Consider the following 25,407-nt stretch of genomic DNA (forward strand, 5'->3'; position numbering starts at 1 on the left):
GGCTCCCCGATTACACAAATTATGAGTAAAATATAAGCTTAGCATACTTAAACCGTTCCGCAACATTTTTATCAATGTATATTCTAAAGTAAATCGTCAAAAGTGATAGTGAATTTAACAAAGTAAATAAGTTGATATCACACATATTACCATTAAACACGTGTATTAAAATTAATTGATTAAAAAACATCGTGATCAACATTCTTACTGTTAACAATTAGCTCGTACATGTCTGCCTTAGACCGACTGTCAAAGATATCCGAAGTCATCTGTACGAATGGATTTTTTTCCTCAAAAAGTTAAATACCATAATAAAGTTGATCGGTGGATAACTCGAAAGTGCTTTATCTTCATCACATACCGTGCGACAGATTTTCACTCTCCAAATAAAATACAGTGTTAAAAATTGATGAGAGACTGGCCATTTTCTTTGAGAGTAAAATGTAAGGGGGAGAAATAAACAGCAATAAAAAGAAAATTTCCCTTTCCCAGAACGTATGGCTTCTGGATGGAAAAAATTTCACCAAAATGTCACTCAATGCGCTTTGCGAGAGGTTGTCACGTCGACTTCTCGGAATAATGAAGATCACAAAAGGGATCCGCAAAGGAAATAGACCCGTCGATTCATTGACACTCATCGACGCAGAATCTAAGGACTTCATTTTTTATTATTTTGAAGCGACACCAAGCACCTCGCGTTTTGTTCCCTTTGAATTAGCGTCCGCACGTGTGACCCAATGAACGTCGATCCTGACATTGACGGTATCACGGGAAACGAGCGGGCATCACGGGTGCGGCTGCGGAAGTTCGGTTGAAAATCCTCGGGAGGCCATTATTGCGTTTCAACCGATCCAAAATAAATGCTAGAGAGAGGCCGGAAAGCCCGCGCACGATATGCTTGGCGCAAGGGGAGGTAGCGGTGGGTCAAATGCAGCAGCTGAGAGCCGGCGCACCCCTCGAGGTCCCAGTTTAATTCGAACGGGCACGAGGTACGAGGGTTTTGGCCTCCCACCCGCACAGAGCAGCAAGGTGCACACTATACATACGAGCTGGGAGAAAGGCATACGCTCACCTGAGATTGTAATTTTCCCCGGTATTGAGCTGACCATAGTTTGGCCGGACAGGCGGTGGGTCACCCGGCAGTGATAGGAAGAGTATGCGTCAGCCGGACCCGCGTTCAGCACCAAAAGCTCCCCAGTCGGTAGCATGTGAAACTTGTCATCTGAAAAGAAATTCAATAACACTCTTGTTAGCTCATCATTAATTCTGATGGCAGCTTAATAAATATAACACTTTGCAATTTCATTCAATCTATGATGAAATAAGATCAGATAACGTGAGGGTAGTACGCTTATGACTATAAATAGCATTGAAATTTGATTCGTAAAAAAGAGGTAACCCTTTTTCTTCTTCAAACATGGAGTTTGTTTCTATATCCGCCGTGTAATACGCAATACGGAACGATCGCCTAACAAGATCAGGTTTTGTGGGGTTATAACCTAATGACAAAAAATAGCATTGAAATTTGGTTCCTAGAAAAAGGGGAAACTATCTTTCTACTTTCAACACGCAGTTTCTTTTTATACCCGACGTTTAATACTTGGTGCGGAGCCACCAACTTCTTTCATGCACACCAGCTCGAGAAATTCTCCATATTTCTCACGATTTGTTTTATGATAATTTGGAAGCACAATGAAATCTATTTAAAATAAATTTTAATATTGCAGGCTGTGAGTTCAAGTTTATTGGAAACTTGATTCCATCCCATTCATTAGACAAATTTATTTTTTCACCACTTTTTTTGTTTATATGTCACACCTTTCCAAAAATCATCTAACACCAGATCATTTATATCGTATTAAATGTCTATCATCTGAAAAAGTATGAATAAATATGAGGCAACATTTTTATAGAAGCTTTCCTTTGAAACATTTTCTACACAAGACAGCAGAAATAGAAATGCAACAAGGGGTAGTAAATTGGCTAAGTAATTTGTTGGGGAAATTTGTCTACTTTGACAAAAGACAACATCTGCGTAAAATATTTCCTTTCGTTAATCAAATATCTTCATACATTTGAAAAATTGCTGGGGTGAATTAATAAACTCTCTCGGTAAACGCGCAAAAGGTAGTTCTTTGATCCGACCTTTTCTCTTTCGAGAGGGTTCTTTGAACCACAAAGCAATCCACACTTCCCGTTTCAGAGGTAATCTGAATGAATCTCAAAAGTGAGGGGTGTTTCCTCAAATGAGAATGCTGGATGCTAGCTGGATACAAACGAAAAAAATATTCGCACTTGAACTCACAGCCTGCAATATTAAAATTTAATGTATGCCGCACGACGAGATAATATGACTTAATGGTTTTCGGGTGAATTTATTACGTCTGCCTCAATCGGATAAAATAACTCAAATTTCAAAGCATCATTCCGACTAATACTTGAAAATGTAATCACTCAAAAGTGATTGCAGCTGAGAATTTCTTGGAAACACATAAAACCATCGAAAAACACCGACTGAAACACAGTATATTAAATGATTACCACAAAAATCGACTGATAGACCTATAATATAATAAAACATTAAATAATGATTAATATTTCATAGAATATGTAGCAATTGACAATAATCCAACATGACGATTTTGATGTAACATAGCCCCAAATTCATCACAAGCCAAAGTCACTTTTGAAGGAATTGCATTGGTGAATCATTCATTAGTTTCTATATTTTCAATTTGTATCCCTAATATGTTACTTGCGTCATATTTGCAAAATTTTTATTTTGATAGTATAAGCATTGGTTATTATTTTCCAAAACATGTTATCTTAATCATCATTAGAATTATTGTAGTTTTTATAAGTAACGTATTGTGCCATTGCTAGATTATTACTAAACAGCAGGCACTAGAAGCCATTTAAATTTTCTCCGAAATAATATTCAACTCTGTAAAGAGATTTTTGTCCATGAAATAAAAATTCAATGGTGCGTTATTGCAATTTTAGGATAAGCCTACAAAGATGTAGTCATTGCATTCAAATTTGAGTAAACTTTTATCATTCACTGGATGCAAAGTAGGTACAAAGATGATGGGTTTACACTGCACGTTATAAAATGAAGACGATAAATTGAAGGCTGTTGAGCTATTCAGTTTCATTATTGATGATATTTTAAAATTGACTCTTTATGAAATAAAAATTAACTTTATGTGGCCCGGTAAACACATGATGCGCACAATAGCCGGCTTTAAGCCTTCATATTATCGAAACAGTACTTTAATATTCAGTTCCTTATCGATGAGTATAAATAAAATAAAAGTATACAAATTTCTGTCCTACCAACGTAATGCTATTAGAACTCACAAATTTCTTCTGATACGATACACAAAGATGCTCCACAACAAGATTACGCGTTATTTTGTATGGTGTAATACCTTCGTATTCCTTACTTTCAATCTGTATTTATTCACATTAGATCCAGCAAGCACGCTCAACCTATTCACATGTCTATTATCATACAACCGTTTCAATAGCATTTGCGTTTAGTAGAATATAGAATAGTTTTTCGTATGGAAACGAGTATAAGCGGAGTAGAATATTAATATGAATGTACAATAACTGGAAAATGGAACTTGAAAGTAAACTATGCGCATGTCACCATGGATACCATAATTCAATAGTTAAGGAAATGTTTTCACAAGAGTGATATGAGGCGTGAACGCCAAACTCTTTCCCCTATTTGATTCCTGTGGACCACTTATGTTCCCGGGAAATCATCAGGTTTTTGAGGGTGGTCAAAAACTTGTGGGTTGAGAGCGATGTCAGGAGGATGATAAAATCCACCAGAACTACTTCGTTAAGGTACTAGGATGGAAAAAGGTGGCGGCAAGGGGCCGATGTCGGCTTCAGCGAGGCGTTCCAACGAGTTCCCGGTAAAAGCGACGAGTTGATCGCATGTAAAAGCACCGCAGTTCCACGGTCCAAACTTGGATAAGAATGGTGAACCACTTTCACTCGCCACAGATTTAAAACTGAGGAAAAAGCGACGGATTGAATGTGTGCGACATGAATCAGAAGAGATTTCGAGGATATTTTCATATTTATTTGCCTAGTTCTAAGAAATTCGCGCGTATTTATTGACAGCATTCGTAATTTAACACGTTTATTCTTGATTTTTGATTTAAGCCGTGGCTTTAGAATAAATTAAGCAAGTTTATCGTTTGGCTCGCTGATTTCCTTATGAATTGTAATGAAAAGTTTGCGACTGTTAACCGTGTGGAAGAATTAATTTTTAAGAATAAGTATTATTTAATTAAACATAGGTTTAGCTGAATTATTTCAGAATGGCAGTTTCATGCACTCAAAGGAGAAATTAGCGGAATCACAAATATTCTATCATGAGTTGCCACAGCAAAGATTCATGACCTGAAGGCATCTCTATAATATCGTTAGTATTTTCAGAAAAGGATGCAGCATTATCATAAAATATGCACAATATTAGATAACAGACGTTGATTAATCGTATTATTTTTTGCCTTAGTTTTGTGTCGTAAAATACGAATACTATTTTTGAAGTCATTTTGAAAATATGAAGCAATTTAACCTCTCATTACATAATCATGAACCTGTAAGCTCGTAAAAAAGCTTGCGTAGTACTATGACTACCACCACCTAGTACTACGAGCCTCGACATAATTACCATGCTAATTAAAAAATCTGGATATCGTAGTGGTCTGCGCGGAGGCCGGGAAAGCCAAAGTTCCGTGGTTCGCTTCTCGGTCCAGCGGAATTTTTTCTCTTGGCAACTTGTATAATGCTTGCTTAGTTCAAATAAGATAGCTTGCATTTTTATGCATAGACTGATGAATTTCATATTTTTCATGTGCTAATATACTGCCAAAAGAAAATAAATTTATTTTTAAGCACAAAATATATATAAACGAATGCTGATTCATATTGCAATTGCTAAATGGCTAAAGGAATATGGCCAAAAATTACTTTTCCTTAAATCAAATTAAAAATTTGCCAACAAATTTTCATCACTTTTCTCCTAGCAATATCATAATTCTGCATATTTATTTTAAAACATTACAACATAAAATGATAAATACGATAAAACTTAATATATTTTAATAACTACGTTCATTTATTCGAATAATTTAAAGAAAATGCCTGTCAATAAAATGTTTCACTTTGTTTCTTCTACACGATGTGGATGGACACCCCTGTTAAGGGTTCGCTATGCACTGAAAGTCCATGTTAATAATCCATATAATAAAAATTATAAATCCTATCATTTGTGAACAAATTTAAATACAAGAAATTATATACTTATTATAATCAATATAGATACAATTTCATCCATGTGATTACGCGGGGTCGTGATATTAATATGCTTCTCTAATAAAGGAAATATTTAAAATGTGATTTCAGTTTGAGAAATACGTACAAAGGAAAAAATACGTTGGAAACAATACAGTTCAGTCAATTAACATTTTTTTAATACGGGTTTCCACAGATAAATGAGGGGAATGAAAGAAATTGGCACGCTTACTGATCTAGGCAATATAACTTGAAACTGCCATCAAAATTCTAAGAATGCCTTACCAATGAATTTAAGTCAACGGTAAATCATCTCCATAATCAGTAATTATAAAATTGATTCGACGAAACTCTGCATTTCTCTCTTCTGTCCACTAGCCTTTCTCATTTGGGGCCGTCCGGCAAATAAAATGTCGCGAGTAAGTTCTTATAAAAAAGAGAGGAGAGAATACGAGAGAAATCATAGTTTATAAACTAGAAAAAGTAAATAGGATCACGAATGCATTGTCGAGACAACGTTAGGGCATAACGTTCAACCGCAAGGCTTCATGGCTTGGAATTCTCCCCAGGGACACACGAGCGAAGGCCATTAATGCATGGAGACTTGAAAACATGTCGAAGGCTGGTCTGGGAATGCAGAGTAGGTGAGAGGAAACAGCCATGCACTGATCTCCAGGGAAGAGTGTAAACACATTAGCATTCGAATCCCAATAGCCTCCATGGTGAACAGGCATGTCATTGGCTTCATTGCATTTGACAGACAGATAATCTTATCTAACATTCAATCGCACCGAAGACCGAACCAGCCTTCATGGGCTTCAAATGTAGTCTTCCACTCCATCGGGATTATCTGGGAGCAGTGACAATTACCTCCTATTATATTTAAGTGCGAAAAACATTAATTTTGCTTAATAAATCGAGCCAAATCATTCTGAAAATCATGAATTGTTTTACATATGAAAACCGCGAGACGACAAATCATCAAGTTTGACCTCTGAATTAATCCAGCTGGATACGTTGGATTTATTATAACTAACACTGGTAGACCTATATATCTAACATATGAATATAAAGCAATTAAAATAAATGTGAATCGGGGATTAGCAGTACTTTGCACGTCCTTTTCAGAAATGTTGTGGCTACTTAAAGTACCAAAACTAGACGATTTATCCGAGAAAAGTATTTGAAAACTTGAATCCCGAATAAAATAAACTAGCAGTCTCTTAAAATTAAGTAAGCTGCGGAAATACACTTACATTTATCTGTTGCATAATATTTCCAAACTAGGAAATTATAGAGAAAGGTACCATCAAGAAAGTGCACTCGCACTGTCGCACCGGAGTATAAAGTTAAAAAATAGGGCCTCATATTTATTTAATAAATAAAATAAGGAAAAATGTAACTAATTTTAAAAATATAGCAAAGAGGGGCATTAAAAAATTGTTTTTCCACTTTAGCAAAGAAAGAAAATAAATTTTTTGAAATATTAAGCTTTAACGAAGGTGTTACAAAACGGTGTTTTATAAATGAAAAAAAAACTTCCTCCTGCATCTTTAATATGTAAATGTATGAATAATGAGTGCAATAACAAATAAAAGTGAATATTATATTGTGTTGGTAATTAAGATTCCTGCACTTGCAGAAACGTCTTTCCAGAGATTTTCACATCATGAAGTATAAATTGTACGGAAGAAAAATGAATCTCACAAGATTCTCACGGTAATCTCAAGATCTCACATTAAATCTGGTAAAAATGTGGCAATATTCCTAAGAGGTAAGGAATGTCTACCTCATGAAAAGAGAACTGAAGTGAGACTCAATTGGAAATGCATCGAAATAGCGCTATTATATGAATAAAGTGAAAGGGATACCCATTACGGCCGCAGTCGAAGTTGAGCCTAAAATAAGGGAAAATGAAAGGATTGGTAAAATACCGATGTAATTGAATGCGGTGTGGATCCATAATAACACTAGTCAGATCAAAAAAGTGTTTGAATGATAGGAAAAACAGCATGATAAATGATTTCTCATTGCAAAATTGAAGATAGTGCCAAAGACGTTTTCAAAAGGTGAGATGGGAAAAAGATCCGTGGATTAAGACCGGAGGAAATATTATGTGAGAAAGCAAAGTTTTTTCAGGGCAAGCAAATACCACAATCAACAATTTTCCTCATCCGTTTTTTCCGTGAGTATTATGAGTAGAGATTTTATAACGCAACTGAATGTTAAGCATTTTTAGAGGCAGATCACACAGGCATTTTGCGCTAACTTTGCCTCAATATCTTCATATGTGTGTTAAATTCGGCAATGCAAAATTTAATAAGGTTGTCAGTAGATAAACATATAGATTTATAGTCAACCTATGGTGTACTGAGGCTAAACGAAAAAAATCGGTAATATTGGCCCACTAACAATATTTTTGCGCCCTAATAATTCCCCTAAGGGACCGCAGGGCCATAAACGAAAACATTAGGTGGTCCCTTTTGGGACCGCAAGGACGATAAAGGTTGATACTTCACCTCAATTTCCTTTCGTAGTTTGATCAGTGTTTATATAACTATGATAACTACTCCTTAATTAAACAAACTTACGCTCATATTTCACAAATTTCCCAAATTTGGGGAGAATATTTTAATAGAAATTTCGTTAATTTGAATAAGATGAGAGGCTGGCGGAACTTTTTTCAAAAACCTTAAAAAAAAGTGGTATTGTTAGAAAAAGCAAGTAGCGAGACGATATCTAAAGTTCAATTGATATGAAGATATTTTTTCTGACATTAATACATAGTATGGTTAATGAAAAACGCTGATTACAATCTTAAAAATGTGTATCAGATGATCAAATTTTACATTCTACAGCGAAAAACCCGACGTAGGCATGTTATCGGCAGCATGTTAAATATAAATTATTAGTGGTAATGACTAGAGAATAATTGATTTTTAATGGGGCAGTGAGAGATAGCAGGATAACGAAAGACACACTATAGCTTTAAAAGTTATCAGGGTACCGAACGACAAAAGGAGCTGGAACCTCTCTTCATCTAGGGCTTAAGGGAAGAATAGGATTCAGAAATTCATGAAGTATAGAACATGGATCAAGAGATTCCATAAAAGCAACGGGATCTTGAGTATTATGAGTGTGGGAAGAGTCCAGAATTTAAGGCGAAGAGAAAAACGATCACGGGTTTAGGATGGAATAAAGAGAGACACTACGCATAAAATGATAAAGAGAAAACTGCTTGGCGGAGTACCCCAATAATGTCCAAAAGATATTTTTCAAAATATTTTGCTTTCGTCGCTTAAAAAATGATTTGATATCCTATCCAATGCAGAAATATTTTTTTTATTTTAAAAAAGTGTTTCCTTAGCACTTAATCCTATGCGTATCTTAAGATACATTTGGGCACTTGAGGGGGTCAAAAATGTGCATTAAATTGTGTTGATGCATATTTTTTCTGAATAATTCATAACAAAGTCTTCAATGGTAGATTTTAATATTTCAATTTGAATTTTTATGCACCAAATAATATATTTTTGAGATAGTATAATTATGCGTAAAATATACTTAATATGCATTCTGAAATTTTACTTTATCATCAAAGAATAATTTTAAATTGCTTTGCAGAATCTAGGCATATTTTTTGCATTAAACTACTTATAACCTTATGAAGTGTTATCATCCAAGTCCAAGCCCTTATGAGCAGAATTAACCATCTCTTTTACCCTTGAATGACACGTTTTAATGTAGATGCATAAGTTACACATGAATATGCAGAACAGAAATATTCTAGGAGCAAAGATACGTAGCACTTAGTAAACATATACATAGTTCTGCCTTTACGTATTACACGTACCTTACTTTCGACCCCACCCTATACAATAAGATCGGCAAGGCGATCTGTCTTGAGATAATTAATAAAAATATAAATTATTGTAGCCTGCACCCTTCCAGCTGGTGGAGTAATAAAATGTCCAATAATGTAAAGAGCACAATCTCGCCTAAATTGCAGCAGTGTGCCCTATGACCCAATTTTTTATAACGTAGCCATCCCCGTTCAACTGATGCATCCAAGTCCAACCCAAAATAGGTGAACCATCATTTTTTATTTCTAATATTTGTACCGTATATCTTTAGGAATTTATCGCATAGGTCGACATCACCCATGTGAGAATTCTATTCTGCGATCGCCACTGGTGTTGGAACATAATTTCTTTTTAGAGAGAGAATAACGAACATTTTTCATTTCCTTATGTATACAATAAAGAATCACGGCAACCACGTTTTTAACATTCCACCTCGTCATTTGTAAGAAACTATCCGATTAAACCTGAGCAGTCCACCGTATTGATTTTTGAAAAGTAGTTTTTTCTGTAGTGTTATAATATTCTCTCTTGATTTTATTTTTACGAATTGTTCCAGTGCCACCCAAGCCTCGCCATATGAACTCTAAGTAGCTTTTCTGATTTAAAAAAGTTGTCAAAAATGTTGATAATATTTGGTAATTTACACTTATTCACGAGTCGTAAAACTATATCTCCTCCATGACCAAGATTTGTTCTCTCAAGGTTGGTGTTAGCTCCTGCATACGGCTCAGCATGGTAAAGGTAGCCACTGGATTGGGCAATACGCCATAATTTAAACCCAAATATTTTTGCTTCCCTCCAATACATGGATTGCAGCCGTGTCTACCATAGTGGGGAACGATTGATTCATCCAGAGAACAGTATTATCCAGGGCTAACAATTTTTAAATACTTGTTCAAAATCTCAATCAAAGGTTGCACCTTATTTAACCTATCCTTTCCATCATTCTTCAAATTATCTACCAGAAATAGAAACTTTAAAATGTCTTCAAATCTCTTCCTATGCATTGAGTAAGTAGCTCTTATCTCGATGGTACAGTCTGGAGATGAGCTAAAATAACAACTTCGGCTAGGTAGACGGTGATATCCCGTGAGCAGCAATACTGCTAACGCTGTATAAATCTCTTTGATTTGTACCTTAAAAGAATGTACTAACATTTCAACAATTGTTTTGAAAACTTGCCTCGACGATATCTCCACTTCCAGCGATATCTCGCCACTGATCCGCCACGAAGGTAAGTATTCTCTTCTCACTTTTAACTGGCAGCCGTAATGCTGCTATCTGGGGTTATATAGCCGGGGGTGTGCAATAAAAATAACCAAAAATCATTTACGAAAGCGACAGTTCAGAAGAAGAACGCCGATTCCTCCTTATGTCAGCTATCTTCTGAGACTTCTGAGACTCAAGGTTGAATGCAAACTACAATTTTCATCACTAATTTTCGGCTTGTAATCTCGATATCATTGCCAGATGAAACTTTGACGGTAAAAAGTATTTAATTAATTCTACCTTCCGCGATACAGAATAAAAATTATGTTAGGTGAGGCAGTTTGATATCGCGAGCATTTTAAATTCTATGCTTCCGGAAATCCTATATAGATCCAATTTATGCATTCAATGAAGGCATTTTATCATAATTCAAATACGTTTCTACAATAATCTGAGGAAATACCTGTTTTGCATCATTTACCTAATCGTTCAATATTATACTTTATGAAATGGCAAAAAATAAAGTTGTCATTGATTTTTTTCACATCTAGGTTTATAAAATAATTATTCATTTATTTAATCAATAAATAGAATTAAACATAGATATAAGTTAAAAATTGAAGTTTTAGTGCCACAAATGCCCAGACGTATCTTTAGATACGTCAAAGTTTTACTGATTAGTTTTGGGATCAAGATGAAACAAAAATGAATCTGTTAACAAAAAAAATATGTTCCTTACATATTTAAAATGAAACAGGAAAAAACTGGGTTAGGATAAATTAATGCTTAATATAAAAATTATTCTTTCAAATGACCATAGCGAGGTGATTTCTGAGTAGTTCATGACCATATGTACGTAAGCACAGCAATAATGAATATACGCCAAAATAATCTTAATCAATTGTATATCATTTAAAGGCTTTCTTCTGTCATATTTGGTAAAGAAATTGTATAAAAACAAACTAAAGAGTATTTACAAATTGTTAAGGTATGAAATATCTAGAACTAAGCCTTGGCTTTAATGGAGGATGATGTGGAATGGCGAGCAAAAAAAATTACAAGGGGGTATATTTAAAAAAGAGGACATTTTACTTTCCTTTAATTCTGTGTTATATAGAAAAAATACAATATCACAGTATCATGTACATGATAGCTTGCAAATCCTTACATAGTTAAATCATCATCATAAGTTATCTTCATCAACTTGACCAATTGAAACTAACCACAAGTCATTGTTATTGTGAAAAAATACGATATTAATAAATAGGTAGGTGCGAGTAGCACTTTTTGATCTCGAGTCGAGTTGAAAACAACTCGCGGGAGTCGAGACGAGTCCAGTCGAGTACGGTAATTTATAGACTAGGCACTATAACAATGCATGCTCTTCATATTCTTATTGTGCAAATAACCATGTTAATTTGCTATTATGAATTCTTTGCCTGATATAAAAAGGAAAAGGTAAAGAAAAACTTTGATGGTAATTGTGTCAGAATTAGGAGATGAATGAAACTTTATGTCTTAAACAATTCCATAAGAACAATTGAAATGATTAACCTCAAGTGATATGCGGATCATTTGAATAATATACCTGTATGCATCCAAACTGTAGGAAGAGCCCTCAGTAAAGGTATTTGCATGATTGTAATAAAGATTCCACCACCTAAAAATTATTTTTTCAATACGCCAGCCGAAAGGTATTAAAAAACACCTCCAGAAAACGTTTTTTCTTTTTGGCCCTCTCAAACATATTTTTTTAAAACATGCGTTATAAATTTTCAAATCAACGCCATATCTTCTTGTCTCACTCAAAGTTTTTGAAAACAATTGGAAATCTGCCCCATTAAATAAGGTTTCAAATGCCGCAAGCCGCATTAAAAAATATGCCTTCTTGACCGAGATATTAAAAAAAGTGAAAATCGTAATTTCGATCTAGCCGGCCCTGGTGGGTCTCTAGCGGGCTGGAAATGTGGGGAGGTGTGTCCTATTTGATCCCAAATTGCATACCCCAAGTACGGGAAAAATCCGGAAGGGGGGACTTTTCACCCTCTTTATCCGGCTATGCCCTTTGGTGCATCATCCATGACCATTCGCTGGTTTTGCATAGCATCCACTCCCCAGTCCTCTTTATCTCTCTTGAAAACCTTCCGACAAGGGTCGTATTAGCGGCAATATGAATCCCCCTGCGGTTTGTTGCCGATATTCTATTTACACCACAGATATGCACGCACACATATTTTTATAGTACTTCTTGGGAGATGTTAAACCTTTCTTCCTTTTTGTACAAAATGTTTTTCCTGAGATTGGAGTTCTTTGATTTCTTTGCCCGCGTCTGTTCAGTCCAGATACCCTGTGGCATTTTTAGTGTACCCCCCCAATAATTTCTGGTACACTCCCTAGAAATTCCCCCAAACTTCCTCCGAACTTATCCGCAGAACTTCTCCCGCTAAGGAATATTCGCGCTAAGGTTTTTCGCGCTAAGAATTTTCGCGCAAAGGGCCTTCAACTCAAAGGCTCGTAGATCCTAAGTCTCGGAACTCTTTTCTTCGAACTCTATCCTTCAAACTCTATCCTTCAAACCAGCCCTCCGACCGAGCCCACCAGGAGATCATGACTTCAATGGCTAGTAGTATGACGGAGGAATACCCACACCTTGCAATCTAGAGGAAGTGGGTGCTTAGGCATATGTATGCAGTTTGGAGTGAGAAGTACTCCACTTTGTCCTATCATAACTCTCTCTCCCTCCAATACCTCATCCTATTATGTCTTTCCCCTCCTTGAGTTCCAATGGCTTGCCTCAACCAGCGATCACGCCACTTGGCCCAGTCTCCAACCAGGAGATAGAGGAGAAGAAACCTGTCGGTACGCTGTTCTCCCCCAACCCCTGCTTGGATGACGAGAAGTGTTCCAGAGGTTCCAGTCAACACTGGGCGCCTAGCGGGAGTTTAAACCGATGTAGCTAACGTTGACATCGCTTTATCTCCCCCACTCCTTCGCAAAATTCCCCCCTCCACTCTGCCACCTTTCGTGGCTCAGGGAGCTCTCTTGCTAATCGGCGGTCGTGGCGATCACATCGGTCGACTGAGTAATTTCTCAAAAAATCATTTTTGGTGATGGCGGGCAAACAAAGCTTTGTACTAAGATTTTCAAAGCATTGGTTATGTATCTCATGAGATTATTAGTTATCATCGTTTTTTTATAATTTTGATCTTGAATATTTTTACTTGGAATACATTTTGATTGAACATGACCTGCAATTTTGTGACAATTGTTTCTCAGACTGCTCATTATTCTTGTTTTGTGAAGTCTTACCCTCATCCAGCTAGTGACAGACGATCGGAGTTCCCTGTGTCTGGGGCTTAGGTTACGAATCTGCGAGATTTAAACACGCAACGCCACAACCCATTCACAAACGTACCATTTTCGTGGAATTATCATTGATGTTTCAGTTTCTTTTCTATATGATTAACTTCATTAAAGCATGTTTAGTTCAGCGTTTTTACCTCCTTTTAGTAATCCTACTCTTTCGAATAAATACCAGCAGTTCTAGATAATATTTTAATTAAATAGCTGAAAACTTGCCTTTCTCATTTTGCACCCACGCAATCGTAATCGTTGTTCAACTGTTTATTCCAATTTCTAATTGTGTTTAGCTTATTTTAATTCTATTCAATTTAAGCTCGGTTTTTTGCGATTCAAAACGCTTAGGTAAACAATGCATCCTATTGACATTTCACATTTGCAGCTGCGTAGTTGCAATTTAAAGGTGTGAAGCTTTCATTCCATACAAAGTATTAACTTAGCGAAATATAATGAAAGGTAGTAAAGTAAAAAAGAAGTGTCTTTTGTTATCGAAAAACAAACGCTTTACGTTTATTTATTTATTTTGTAATTCTGCTGTAAATATAGAAAGAAGTGGGATGAGGGTTCTTGGCAGAAGAAGAAATTCCAATGATGTCAGGAGAAATTTATCAAAGCATTACTTGATTTTCAAGAATACTTGCTTAAATGTATGCAACGAATGCCTCCTTCATTCTTTACGTTTATTTCTTTGATTTTAAGTCCTCATACAAAGTTAAGTGTGTATTACTTTACGAAGCACATATACACACCCGGATACATGCTCCCAGGCATCCAGTGAGAGATCAAAAAGAAGGGAAATCCGATCTAGCCATTCCAATGCTACCCTTTCATTCGTAGCAACAATGAATTCGACGTAAGATGGTGATATAAGTGCTTTTGTACCTCCTTAAAAGGCTGCAAGGCCCACGGTAAAAGATTCTAGAAGAATGCTTTCCAAGAAGAATAAAGTGACCAATTGGAGTAACTCAAGAAGAACTAATGCAGGCGCGCTATATGACGGAGAGCAGATTTCGCGAAAGTTTTACTAAGGTCCCCGCGATTAGATTAAAGGTGTAATTTCTAGCATATTCTACTTCTATAAATTTAAATTGAGATATTCCTATTTCTATAATACCATAGCTAAGGGAATGTAGCCATATCGCATCCACACCCTTGCCGCGTAACCGTCATGTCCGCTGCCGCTGGCCGGGACTGGAGTCGTCCACACGCTCGAAAAAACATTTATAATTAAGAGTCGCAAGTATGGGCGGGATTGTACTTAAGATTAACAATCTAAAAGCTTAGTAGAATAACATTGTATAAGTCAATTAATGGAACTCGGTGGAAGTTTCTACTTTTTATTTAGGTACATACATAAAAATATTGGTTGAAAACAGGCTCTGCTGTTTGGTGTTTTATAATAAAAAATAAATTAGAATCTCAAAAAAAAAACTACTAAAAGAAAGAGAAAAATCTATAATTGCTGCAGTTTTTTCTCTTCCATTTAATAATATTTTCAACGATACCGTGTTGTATAAATAATGCAATAATTTCTCAACACAGCAATAATCTTAACACTAGAAGACGGCAGGGGTCATTTGACCCGTTTCAGAATTCAAATTTATTTTTCTCTTATTAAAATATTTTTTTTTTATTTTGAAAATTTCACTTTATTCATTTTGGTCTATATTTTGACAAATTAGTGAAAATTCAACTATAATGTTTTGTTTTAAATTTTTATTACATGTTTTACCTAGAAGGACGGCTGGGGGTCATTTGACCCAAAACTTGTTTTCAAGCTATTTTCTACTTTTTTCTTGTTCGCGCGGTCTTTTGGCCTACTTATATCATATAATCAGCAAAATTATAGTAAGTTAGATGATTTTCTTCACTTTGAACCAGCAAGTACCCGGTTCAATGCCAGTTTCGTCCCAAGGACTCCTACCTGTATTCCAAAACCTAGGCAAAGTGACTTGTCATGCTAAATCATTCGATATTTTATGGGCAACAAAGGTAAATAAAACGATCTCAATCCTCGATTAGCGTAAAACTCATGCAATTATGATATTTTAATTTTTGTATTCATTTTGTTGCTCAATGATTAATGTATTATTCATACTGGAAAATCATCACGCACCTCATGACTGTTTTCCGTCGGCCAAAATTCAGAGCTCTTAGAGACATTATTTTTCATCATCGCCTCATCAGGTTTACGAATAACTGTTTCATTTTTCTTGCCTGATGGCACTGTCACTCGGCCTTGCTCCTTTTCCGTGTGTCTAGCATTAGTGCCGCCTAACCCCGTCGGGGTATGGGGCGGGTGGACTGCACGCTGCGCCCTGAGGAAAAATCCTATCTCCTTTTGAGAGAGCGGAGGAATTGGGTGGACTAAAATTCTACTGTAAATCCTACCCTTGGAATCCGCACGTAGGATGGAGAAAAAGCATAACTGCAAGTTCTTGGAAGATACGAATCAGGATACAGTTGACGGTTGAGTCCCTACCTTTCAGACGGCAATTAGCGTTACTTCTGAAATTTCTAATCCTCTCCAGCTCTTTAGACTTCAATGCAACTGGAGAAGATTCAGCCATATTGCGCTTTCGTTTGTAGATTTTTTCGCATGCATATCAGTAGCGAGTTGAGGAAGAAAGTAAGAAGTCGAAAAATGTATCAAGAGAAGAGAATCATCGCCATTCAAATAGCTATTGGGAATATAGCAGATCAGGTTGGAAGTGAATTGAAAACATCAGTTCAAGGACATTCTGACCAATCCATCATCGTCTGCATGTGATTGAAGCGACGAAGTCCAAGATAGTGAATCCGATGGCGACCTTGGCGTAACAGCAAATTCGCAGCTCTATCCAATGAAATACAGCTGCCCTACATTGAGGTATATTGCAAATAAACCAGACGAATTTGCAATCGAGTATTGCGTTTTGACAGATGTGAAATGAAAATACAGCCTAAATGAATGTCCATATTGCGGCAAAGATGAAGATTGACCATCAAATCAAGCGTTGGGGGAATAAATAGTTACTAAAGTGACCGTAACATACAAGAATTCAGGAATGAATGCTACTTGTGACAATTATTTTCCATCCATCCAGCTAGCAGGAAATTAGAAAAGAATGGAAAACTTCTCTTGCAGAGACGATCTGAAAAAACAAGTGTGACGCGCGAAAATCCATGACCCCTCAATAAAAACCATGTAATCCATTCAACGCGAGTGTTCAAAAATACTTTATGCCATACTCTTACGTAGTATCAGGCAATCTAGAACAATAATGTACTTTTACTCATCAACATGATCTCAGACGACACTATTTCCGAAACGAATAAAAGAATACCAGAGACCATCCTATTTCCCTAATAAAAACAAAGCGGGAGTAGATATGATGGATAGCATGTATCAATTTATTTACACGTCTCCAAATCCAACAACCACATCTCCACGGGCAAAAAAATATAAAAAGATGCAGATTTCAGCGAATTGCACCAATTTATTTCCATTTTCCAAATTCCTTTTCATGTGCAAACGGCTGGTGTCCTAAAGTGGCATGCGGGGTAGTATGTACACTTAGATGTAGATGAATAAATCGTCCAATGTACGCATTCAGTGCAAAAAAATATTTTGTGAAAACAGCGCTGAAAAAATACTATCCGTCTGAGATTTTAATTTGGTGATAATTAAGAAGATGGTAATTTCCAGAAAAAATCGAAGGGTCGTTTTTCGCGTAAAGTGTTCAACTTTCCCCTCAAGTATAGTTTTAACGCGCGAGCCCGTGATCAAAGTTAATCGGGAAAGTAATGATCATATTTTTTGAGAATTTTCTTGCAAATATTCTTGCTTATTCTCAAACGTTTTTGAAGTTTTGGCCAGCTATTTTCGATTTCAACCCACCCTGCGGTATTTTCATTTTCATCCTTCTATTTACCCATTTGTGAGATGATTTCTCTGTATTTCAAAATATATGCCGTCCAGGGATGCCGACTTACAAAAAATATTTGGGGCCCAAACCGGGGATTTTGAAATTTTATAAGTAGTGAGTTTTAAGTTTTTTAAGCATTTAAGAAAAGCCATATGATCAACATTAGAACTGTGATAACTCGAATCTCGATATCTGGGCACTCCAGGGAAAATCGAAAAGCCTGACACATTTTTTTCTCACACCCATAACGGATTTTTAAGGAGGCTCGGGCCCCCTCAGGCCCCTTGGAGTCGGTGCCACTGATACCTTCTTATCAAAAAAATAGTCGAGTGCATGAAACCTAAACCCTAGCCCATTATACTATATACCAAAAAACTTTGAAATCGAGAAGACGTACTCGACATTCTCGAGGGCAATTCAAAGTCGGGTCTAATGATAAATAAGACCCTGAAGATTAATACCTAATAGTAATAAATGGGAAAAACCTACGCAATAAGCAAAAAAGGAAAAAAACTGAAAAGCGAGCGTAAAAAGAACATGCATGCCTCTTGAAGACAAAATTGGTGCGAACACGAAACATCACAGGGGTACTCACCTCCGTCGCTGGACGGGTAAATGTTGAAGGTACCGTCTTGAAGCCAAGACGTTACGGTAAGGTATTCGCGAACAACGCTTGGCACGTGACACTTCAGCACGGCAGCGTTTCCACGGGTCACGAAAGCTCCCAAGACTCGAACCTCGTAATGTTGAAGCACCACTGTGAAAGAGAAAAGCAAGAAAAGCTGTTTGTATCAACTAGGTTTATTTAATTCCTCCCATCCCTAACCTATGACTACAATATTTGCTATTCCTTTAATGACTCTTCCTACGGGAGATATTGGCTTTCGGCCTACTTCCACTCTTACGGGTTTCCAAATTTGCTGTTAAGATCAGCAATGTTAAATTCAAATAGATCCATAAAAAACAATAGAGATCATGCCAACAAAAATGCGTTAGAATTAATAAATGATTAATTTTTGAGCAAATATTTTCATGCTCTTTCCGAAAACTGGAGAACAGTAGCAATTTTAAAACGGCAAAGGAGAGTAAGTAGTGATTTGAAAGCTAATTTCACAATGAAGGTTTTTTTCATAACTGTATGTATCAATATGTATGTATTTGAAGATGCACTCCACACATACACTTCACCAAGAAATTGGACCTTTGCATACTTCTCCAGTCAATTCACTAGCACGTTAGGACTAGTGCTCCATGTGAAATCGAGTACTATCTAAATACGTACTTACGAACTAGAGTTATCCATGAGGCATACATGATTGTTATAAATTAAATATGACGAACACGCACTCTCAAACTACTTATCAATTTATGCTGTTATATTGTTATCACATTCACTCAGAGGCTCAAATTATTATTCAATTTTGAACAAAAATACTAAGACTGTCTCCGCATTATGCGAGTGCTTCGTTATTAGTTCCTTCTCTCCATTGCATTGGTTGGCTATCTATGCCATTCAATCATCTTACGAAGACCATTAAGTTTTACTCATTAGACGCGCCTTCACTGTCTCTATACTATATCAGCTTTGTATAAGCGATCTATTTCACGACATTAAAGCACATCTGATGTGTAATACGTGAGTCGTCGAACTCTCCAAAAACGATAATCTATTAATTCTCAATGTGGCGATCTCCATTCTGGCAGAGTGAGTTTGTTGTAATTTGCTTACATTTGTTGTCCGAAATAGCATCATTAATACTTTGCATTCATTCTCTCATTTTGGCAGACGCATTTTTCATTTTTACAATTTTTTTCGTTAGCAGAGGGCATTCCCGTCATTAAAAATATTTTTTTAACCAACGGATTACATTTATTTATGATAATATCCGCACTAATGAAGGCTTCTAAAGCTACGTAAAGTTCTAATATTTAATTTTTTCCTTTATTTGTATTTTTCGTGTCGATTATTAAAATATAAATTCCTTCCGACGCAAAAAATGGCCGCCTTCGTAGGGAGCCAAACACCTTTGGCTTCCCGCGGAACTGACAAGATCACTATGCATTAGGGCGGATCGCAAAAATCGATTTTTTTCAAATCCATCTGGCCCAATGAAAAAAAGTTGTGGGACCGATCAAAAATAAGGCCTGAAAATTTTCAGACCTGTACGTGAACCCCTGACCCTCGCTCAAATGCAATTTAGGGGGGGAAGGTCAAAATTCGAAAAATATAATATTTTATGGTCATTTCCTATAGATTTTGCCGAGTTACTGCCCTTTAGGGCAAACATTTCGTGCATTTTGACGTATCTGCCACCGTTTAGCCACAAAATGCCTAATTTGAGTCCGCGTCCGCGAAGAAAATATTCCAACGCCCACGCAGCGTCGCGGATACCAGAGCCGCAGGCCGATCCCTTCCCCTCCACGCTCGCTTCTCCCCCTCCCACGCCTCTAATACAGCAAAATTCATTCCGCGCATGCTGCTAGGAGGTCGTTTATCTTTGATAATATAAATCAGAAGATGGTAGAAGGTAAAAAACGATGCGTAGTGAGACGACTTGTCCCTTATTTGGCGCCTCGTCGGCGTTAAACAAATCGATGTTACCAACTTTTAGAGAAGTGATGAAATATTTTCAGATCTGCGCACGCAGGAAAGGAGACTATGATCTATGAAGACGCCTCTCGAGTGGCTATGAAAGTTTGGGAACTTAGGTTATGCACTTCTATTCCGGTATTGTCCGACAGCTATGACTAAACGGATGAATAAGGGTGAAGGCCGCCGGCGTAACCTCCCCGCTCCCCTCTCGAACGCCCCAGATGCACCAAAATTCACACCAAGTGCGTCTTTCTTCGTTAGTCTTACTAATATTTGATGTATCAGCATCGTCCAGTGAGGAACAATCATGAAGGAATTACTCAATTGCCTGCTTTCCAGTCTGTTTTTCTCTTGTTGGTGTCATTCCTCGTCTTTTGCTGCCTTCAACAAAGTTTTGGCAAATTCTTTCGCGAATCTCTCGTCCGTATGTATAATAAAAGGAATATTGAAATTCAAATTTGAACTTTCATCAATAGATTTTTAAATTCCACAGCTCTAAGCTCAGATATATCCGAAGGAACCGGAGTTTCTCTCCAATATATCATCAGCGGGTAGTCCTTTACGTCGATATTAAAATCCAGCAATTAAAAAATCTCGGATTGGTCGCCAAACGCATCCTTGCAGAAACGCAAATTGGGTCCCTAGATTACCCTCCCAACGTTTATGTAGCAAATCCAAGTCAACTTAGTGCAATTAGTAAATAGACCACTGTAAGGGATGAAATACGATTTGATGCTTTCCCGGCGAATGATGTGTGTAAACTCTTTTCGGGGTTCAACAAAATGTATCCCTTAGGATGAGCCCCCAGTCGGAGCTTGAAATGTTGGCCATTATGGAAAAATTAACCCGGTGGGAATCCCGAGAAGAGTCTACCCACACTGCAAGGGATGTTGTAATTATGCTTATATCAAAGGGATGATGCCTCCTTTTTGGGCGCTATTCGCTTAGTACCATCATAATCAAATCCTTTTTAATTCTGTGTATCTAATTTTCACTCGGAAAGGAATCGATAATCGCAGATTTTATAACTTTTGCTAATCCTCCGACGGGGGAGGCAAACCTCCAAAAGGGGAACCCTGTTTCTTCAGCTAACACCACACATTCCCCTCTAAACTTGTATTGATAAGTCCTCTTCCCTTTTTTCATCAGACAAAAGTATAGTCTTTCATTCCAATAAAATAAGGCCCTTTGATGACACCTCTCTTTTCTTATTCACAGTAATTAGCATCTTTTCCGGTCTACGTAAGTAATTCTGGTAAACTAGCTTTGATGTATCTTACGAAGTTATGACTTTTGCGTCCGCTAAAATTGCGTGAACGATAATTGCTGTTGCTTGGTTCTTGCATATACCTCTATCACAGTTGGTAGACGCATTTTCCGCGAAGAAGTTCCAATTTGAGGTTATAGTCCTTAATGTTTATTTCATGAGGAAAGTAGAGATACAAATCGGCTAATTTCTCGCCAGTTTAATTTTCTTCGGATGAATAGATGAAGAAAATTTTTGATACTATTTTCCCGTACAAGAATTGACGATGATGACTCAACGCTTTCCTACGATTCCCTTTTTTCCTCAGTTGTCGAGTTTCTTTAGGGTTCAATCCAGCAGCCATCATCTATCTTTTCGTCAGATTGTCTCTCAAAATACTTCTTCATTGGGGGAACCTTACGCTCCTCAATGCACTTACACGCAAAAATATCGCATAATTTAAAATGTTCCTTTAAAATTGTTTGAGTCTTTACTTCAATAAAACCCTACTTTTGGCAAATGACGATTTTCGTAAGTTTTAGTACTTCCTGTGGTACCGCTAAATCCATTTAGTCACATTCATAATGGAAGAGAAGCGCGTCACCATAGTTAGCACACCTTCATAGCCACTCGAGAGGTGTCTTCATAGATCGTAGTCTCCTTTCCTGCGTGCGCAGATCTGAAAATATTTCATCACTTCTCTAAAAGTTGGTAACATCGATTTGTTTAACGCCGACGAGGCGCCAAATAAGGGACAAGTCGTCTCACTACGCATCGTTTTTTACCTTCTACCATCTTCTGATTTATATTATCAAAGATAAACGACCTCCTAGCAGCATGCGCGGAATGAATTTTGCTGTATTAGAGGCGTGGGAGGGGGAGAAGCGAGCGTGGAGGGGAAGGGATCGGCCTGCGGCTCTGGTATCCGCGACGCTGCGTGGGCGTTGGAATATTTTCTTCGCGGACGCGGACTCAAATTAGGCATTTTGTGGCTAAACGGTGGCAGATACGTCAAAATGCACGAAATGTTTGCCCTAAAGGGCAGTAACTCGGCAAAATCTATAGGAAATGACCATAAAATATTATATTTTTCGAATTTTGACCTTCCCCCCCTAAATTGCATTTGAGCGAGGGTCAGGGGTTCACGTACAGGTCTGAAAATTTTCAGGCCTTATTTTTGATCGGTCCCACAACTTTTTTTCATTGGGCCAGATGGATTTGAAAAAAATCGATTTTTGCGATCCGCCCTACTATGCATATCTAAGGGCTTTAAGAACCATGGGGATTTTTCCCGCGTTTCATGGGAGTATAAATCCGGTCTACCAAGGATGGTAATGAAAGGGAGAGTGGATATCAAAGAAACCAAAATCTATGTGCACGACATATATGTACTTAATTAACGGTTGGCGATAAAGTCGATTGATTTTAGTGTTTCTTGTGAATAGATGTGAAAATCACATTAATTACCACGAGTAAATATCTCATGGGGAGTTATACGGAAAATGATCGGAATTATTCCGTTCTATTTCATTAAGAGTGGTTGATTGCGAGTAGTTGACGACGCAATTGAGATTGGCTTTGTTTAAAAATTTTAATTTCTAAGACTCTCTACAAGTCCTCATCTCATCGCCAGAATGAAATTTTTCAAATAAAATAAATTTTGGTCGCGTTATCGACCACTTGGACTCAACAACTCGTAAGGAAAACGGATGAAAAAGATTGGCCCGTACACTATTTTTTCAGTTTAGGCACTGATAGAATTTGACAAATGATGAGTCCGTATTTTCCGTTTTCCGATTCATCCCTTTCACCATCTCGTAGTAAAGTTCATGACATCACGCAATCCTGCAGAGCAGACGACCGCTACTCCCCCACTCCTTTCCCTTAAAATATATTGAGCCCGTGTTTTCCATTTTTCTAGCCGTCCCTATAACCCTCATGTACTGAAGTTTATGACGCCACGCACTCCTGCCAATCAGACGACCAACACTATCCCACTCCTCCCCTACCTCCCATCGGCCTCACGTGGTACATCCCGTTAAAAACTTGGTGGCCCCTAAGTGGATATCGGTTTTAGGCATGGGCGAGTCAATTTTGGAGAAGCACAGTCACACGTTGGTGTAGGTTAAAATTTAAATTTTAGCGTGATACTTGAATCTATCCACGGACTATGCTTGCTTCATTCCAAAGCGCTTCACCTACCCTCCGGAGATCCCCAACAATAGCCACATTCCCCTCCGCTGGCTGGAGTTCTGCGCATTCAGGCGTCACCAAGAATTGACCGGCAAATACGTCATCCATAATAAAATATAAAAACAAATGGTAATATCTACACTTTAATATATATCTCCACCACTTACCATGGTTTCGACACTCTAATACCAATTAAGTTTTATATTTTATCATGGATGTAACGTATTTCCACCACGTCATGCCTGGAACGATTTCAAACGGAATGAACGTTGTTTTTTACACTCTTGTGATCGATTCTTACATGAGCAACTATGCCTGAATTAGCTACAAAATCAAAAATCTAATGACATTGCAAACTTATGAACATGAAAAAAGGGACGGAAACCTTTGCGTTTTCTTTTATTTATATGTGTAATAGAATGGCTGAATGAGGGAGATTTCTTCGCTTTAATTTCTAATTCCCTTTAATGTACCGAACAATTTTCAAGATTTCGATACCTTGCTTGATTGAGCGATCCTATTCCGATCAGTTTGAAGCACATTCTCTATTTAACCGGAAATTGAAATGGATTTTGGGGAATAATTATCGTAGGCTTTCCCGGTCTACTGTATCCTGAAAGGTTTTTGGGATTCCCACCGGGTCAGGTTCTCCATCTCGGCCATCTTCGATAAATAAGTTTCCATCGTCGTCAGGGCATAAAAGTTTCTCGGGTTTTCCACCGGTTGATGTCGTCCATGTCCCCCGACGTTTCGAGCAGCGACTCGCGGAACATCCTCAGGAGATCTTCCAAATGCCGTTCTTCCATATTTGTCCAGTATATATACACCTCATCCGGGGTCAGGTGTAACCTGATTGGTTCACGCGTTTTGCGCTTTTCCCGCCATTTTTGTTTCATATAAGGGACTTCATTATTGGTCTCCAAGAATTACTAATTTGGAAGCCAGTGTCTCTGTTGATGTTGTTGCGGTTGATGCGGATCTGAATAGCCTCCTTGACAGCGGATGAGGGCTCAGGGGAGCCCTTCGAGGATACAACCACCGGGGCCGGGACCCAGTAATTCTATAACTGATACGCCCGATCACCCGCGGAGGGGCTGGAGAGGAAGGAAAAAGGGAAAGGGGCGCCGCCGCGATAGGAGCCCGTCGACGCCTCTGGGGTAGGATAGATTCGGAAGGGACGGGACGGGGAAAAACAACTCAGCGCTATAGAAGCGAAGAGGGCCCAACTAAATAGCGAAACCAGTCAAAGCCATTAATGTGCCAGCGTTTTAGAGGATTTTCCTATGAGGAAGAAAAATCCACCGATCAAATCGCTAGATTAGCCTCCTTGAAAATACGGTCCATGTAGCCATGTGCCCTGCATAGCAGTTTCGTCTCCCTCCATTGTATGGCATGGTCCTCTCTGATGCTATGCTCCGCCACTGCAGGTTTTTCCTGTTGGCCCAAAAGCCCCCGCATGCTAAATAAGAGGTCGCCGGCTGATCAAAACATTGGTCATGATAGAGAACCTGATCCGGTGGAAATTCTTAATAACCTTTCATAATGGATGTCGATCATTCCGGGTCGCGCAGAACGAAGAGCATCAAAATAAAACTTTTTTCAAAGAGTTTATAAATGAGTTTGCAGGCCTCGGTGGCGGCGGGGTAAAGCCCTCGCACGCCAAACAGTTCGCAGATTCGAGTTCCGGCATGCACAAACGACCATGCTCATGTAATT

At 37.7% G+C, this 25,407-nt stretch overlaps 1 protein-coding gene across 3 annotated transcripts in view; it reads right to left on the reverse strand.

Annotated features, from left to right (window-relative positions):
- The window catches only part of LOC124171357 (Down syndrome cell adhesion molecule-like protein Dscam2), a 500,071-nt gene that overhangs the window by 231,726 nt on the left and 242,938 nt on the right, over window positions 1-25,407 (reverse strand). For all 3 annotated transcript variants that reach the window (XM_046550521.1, XM_046550522.1, XM_046550520.1), the window contains 2 exons: window positions 18,255-18,416; window positions 1,073-1,222 (listed from right to left, as the gene is read on the reverse strand). In XM_046550521.1, coding sequence (XP_046406477.1) covers window positions 1,073-1,222; window positions 18,255-18,416 — 312 coding nt within the window. The remainder of the gene's footprint in view (window positions 1-1,072; window positions 1,223-18,254; window positions 18,417-25,407) is intronic.

Source organism: Ischnura elegans, chromosome X (assembly GCF_921293095.1).
Source record: "Ischnura elegans chromosome X, ioIscEleg1.1, whole genome shotgun sequence".
NCBI classification, from domain to species: Eukaryota; Metazoa; Arthropoda; class Insecta; order Odonata; family Coenagrionidae; genus Ischnura; species Ischnura elegans.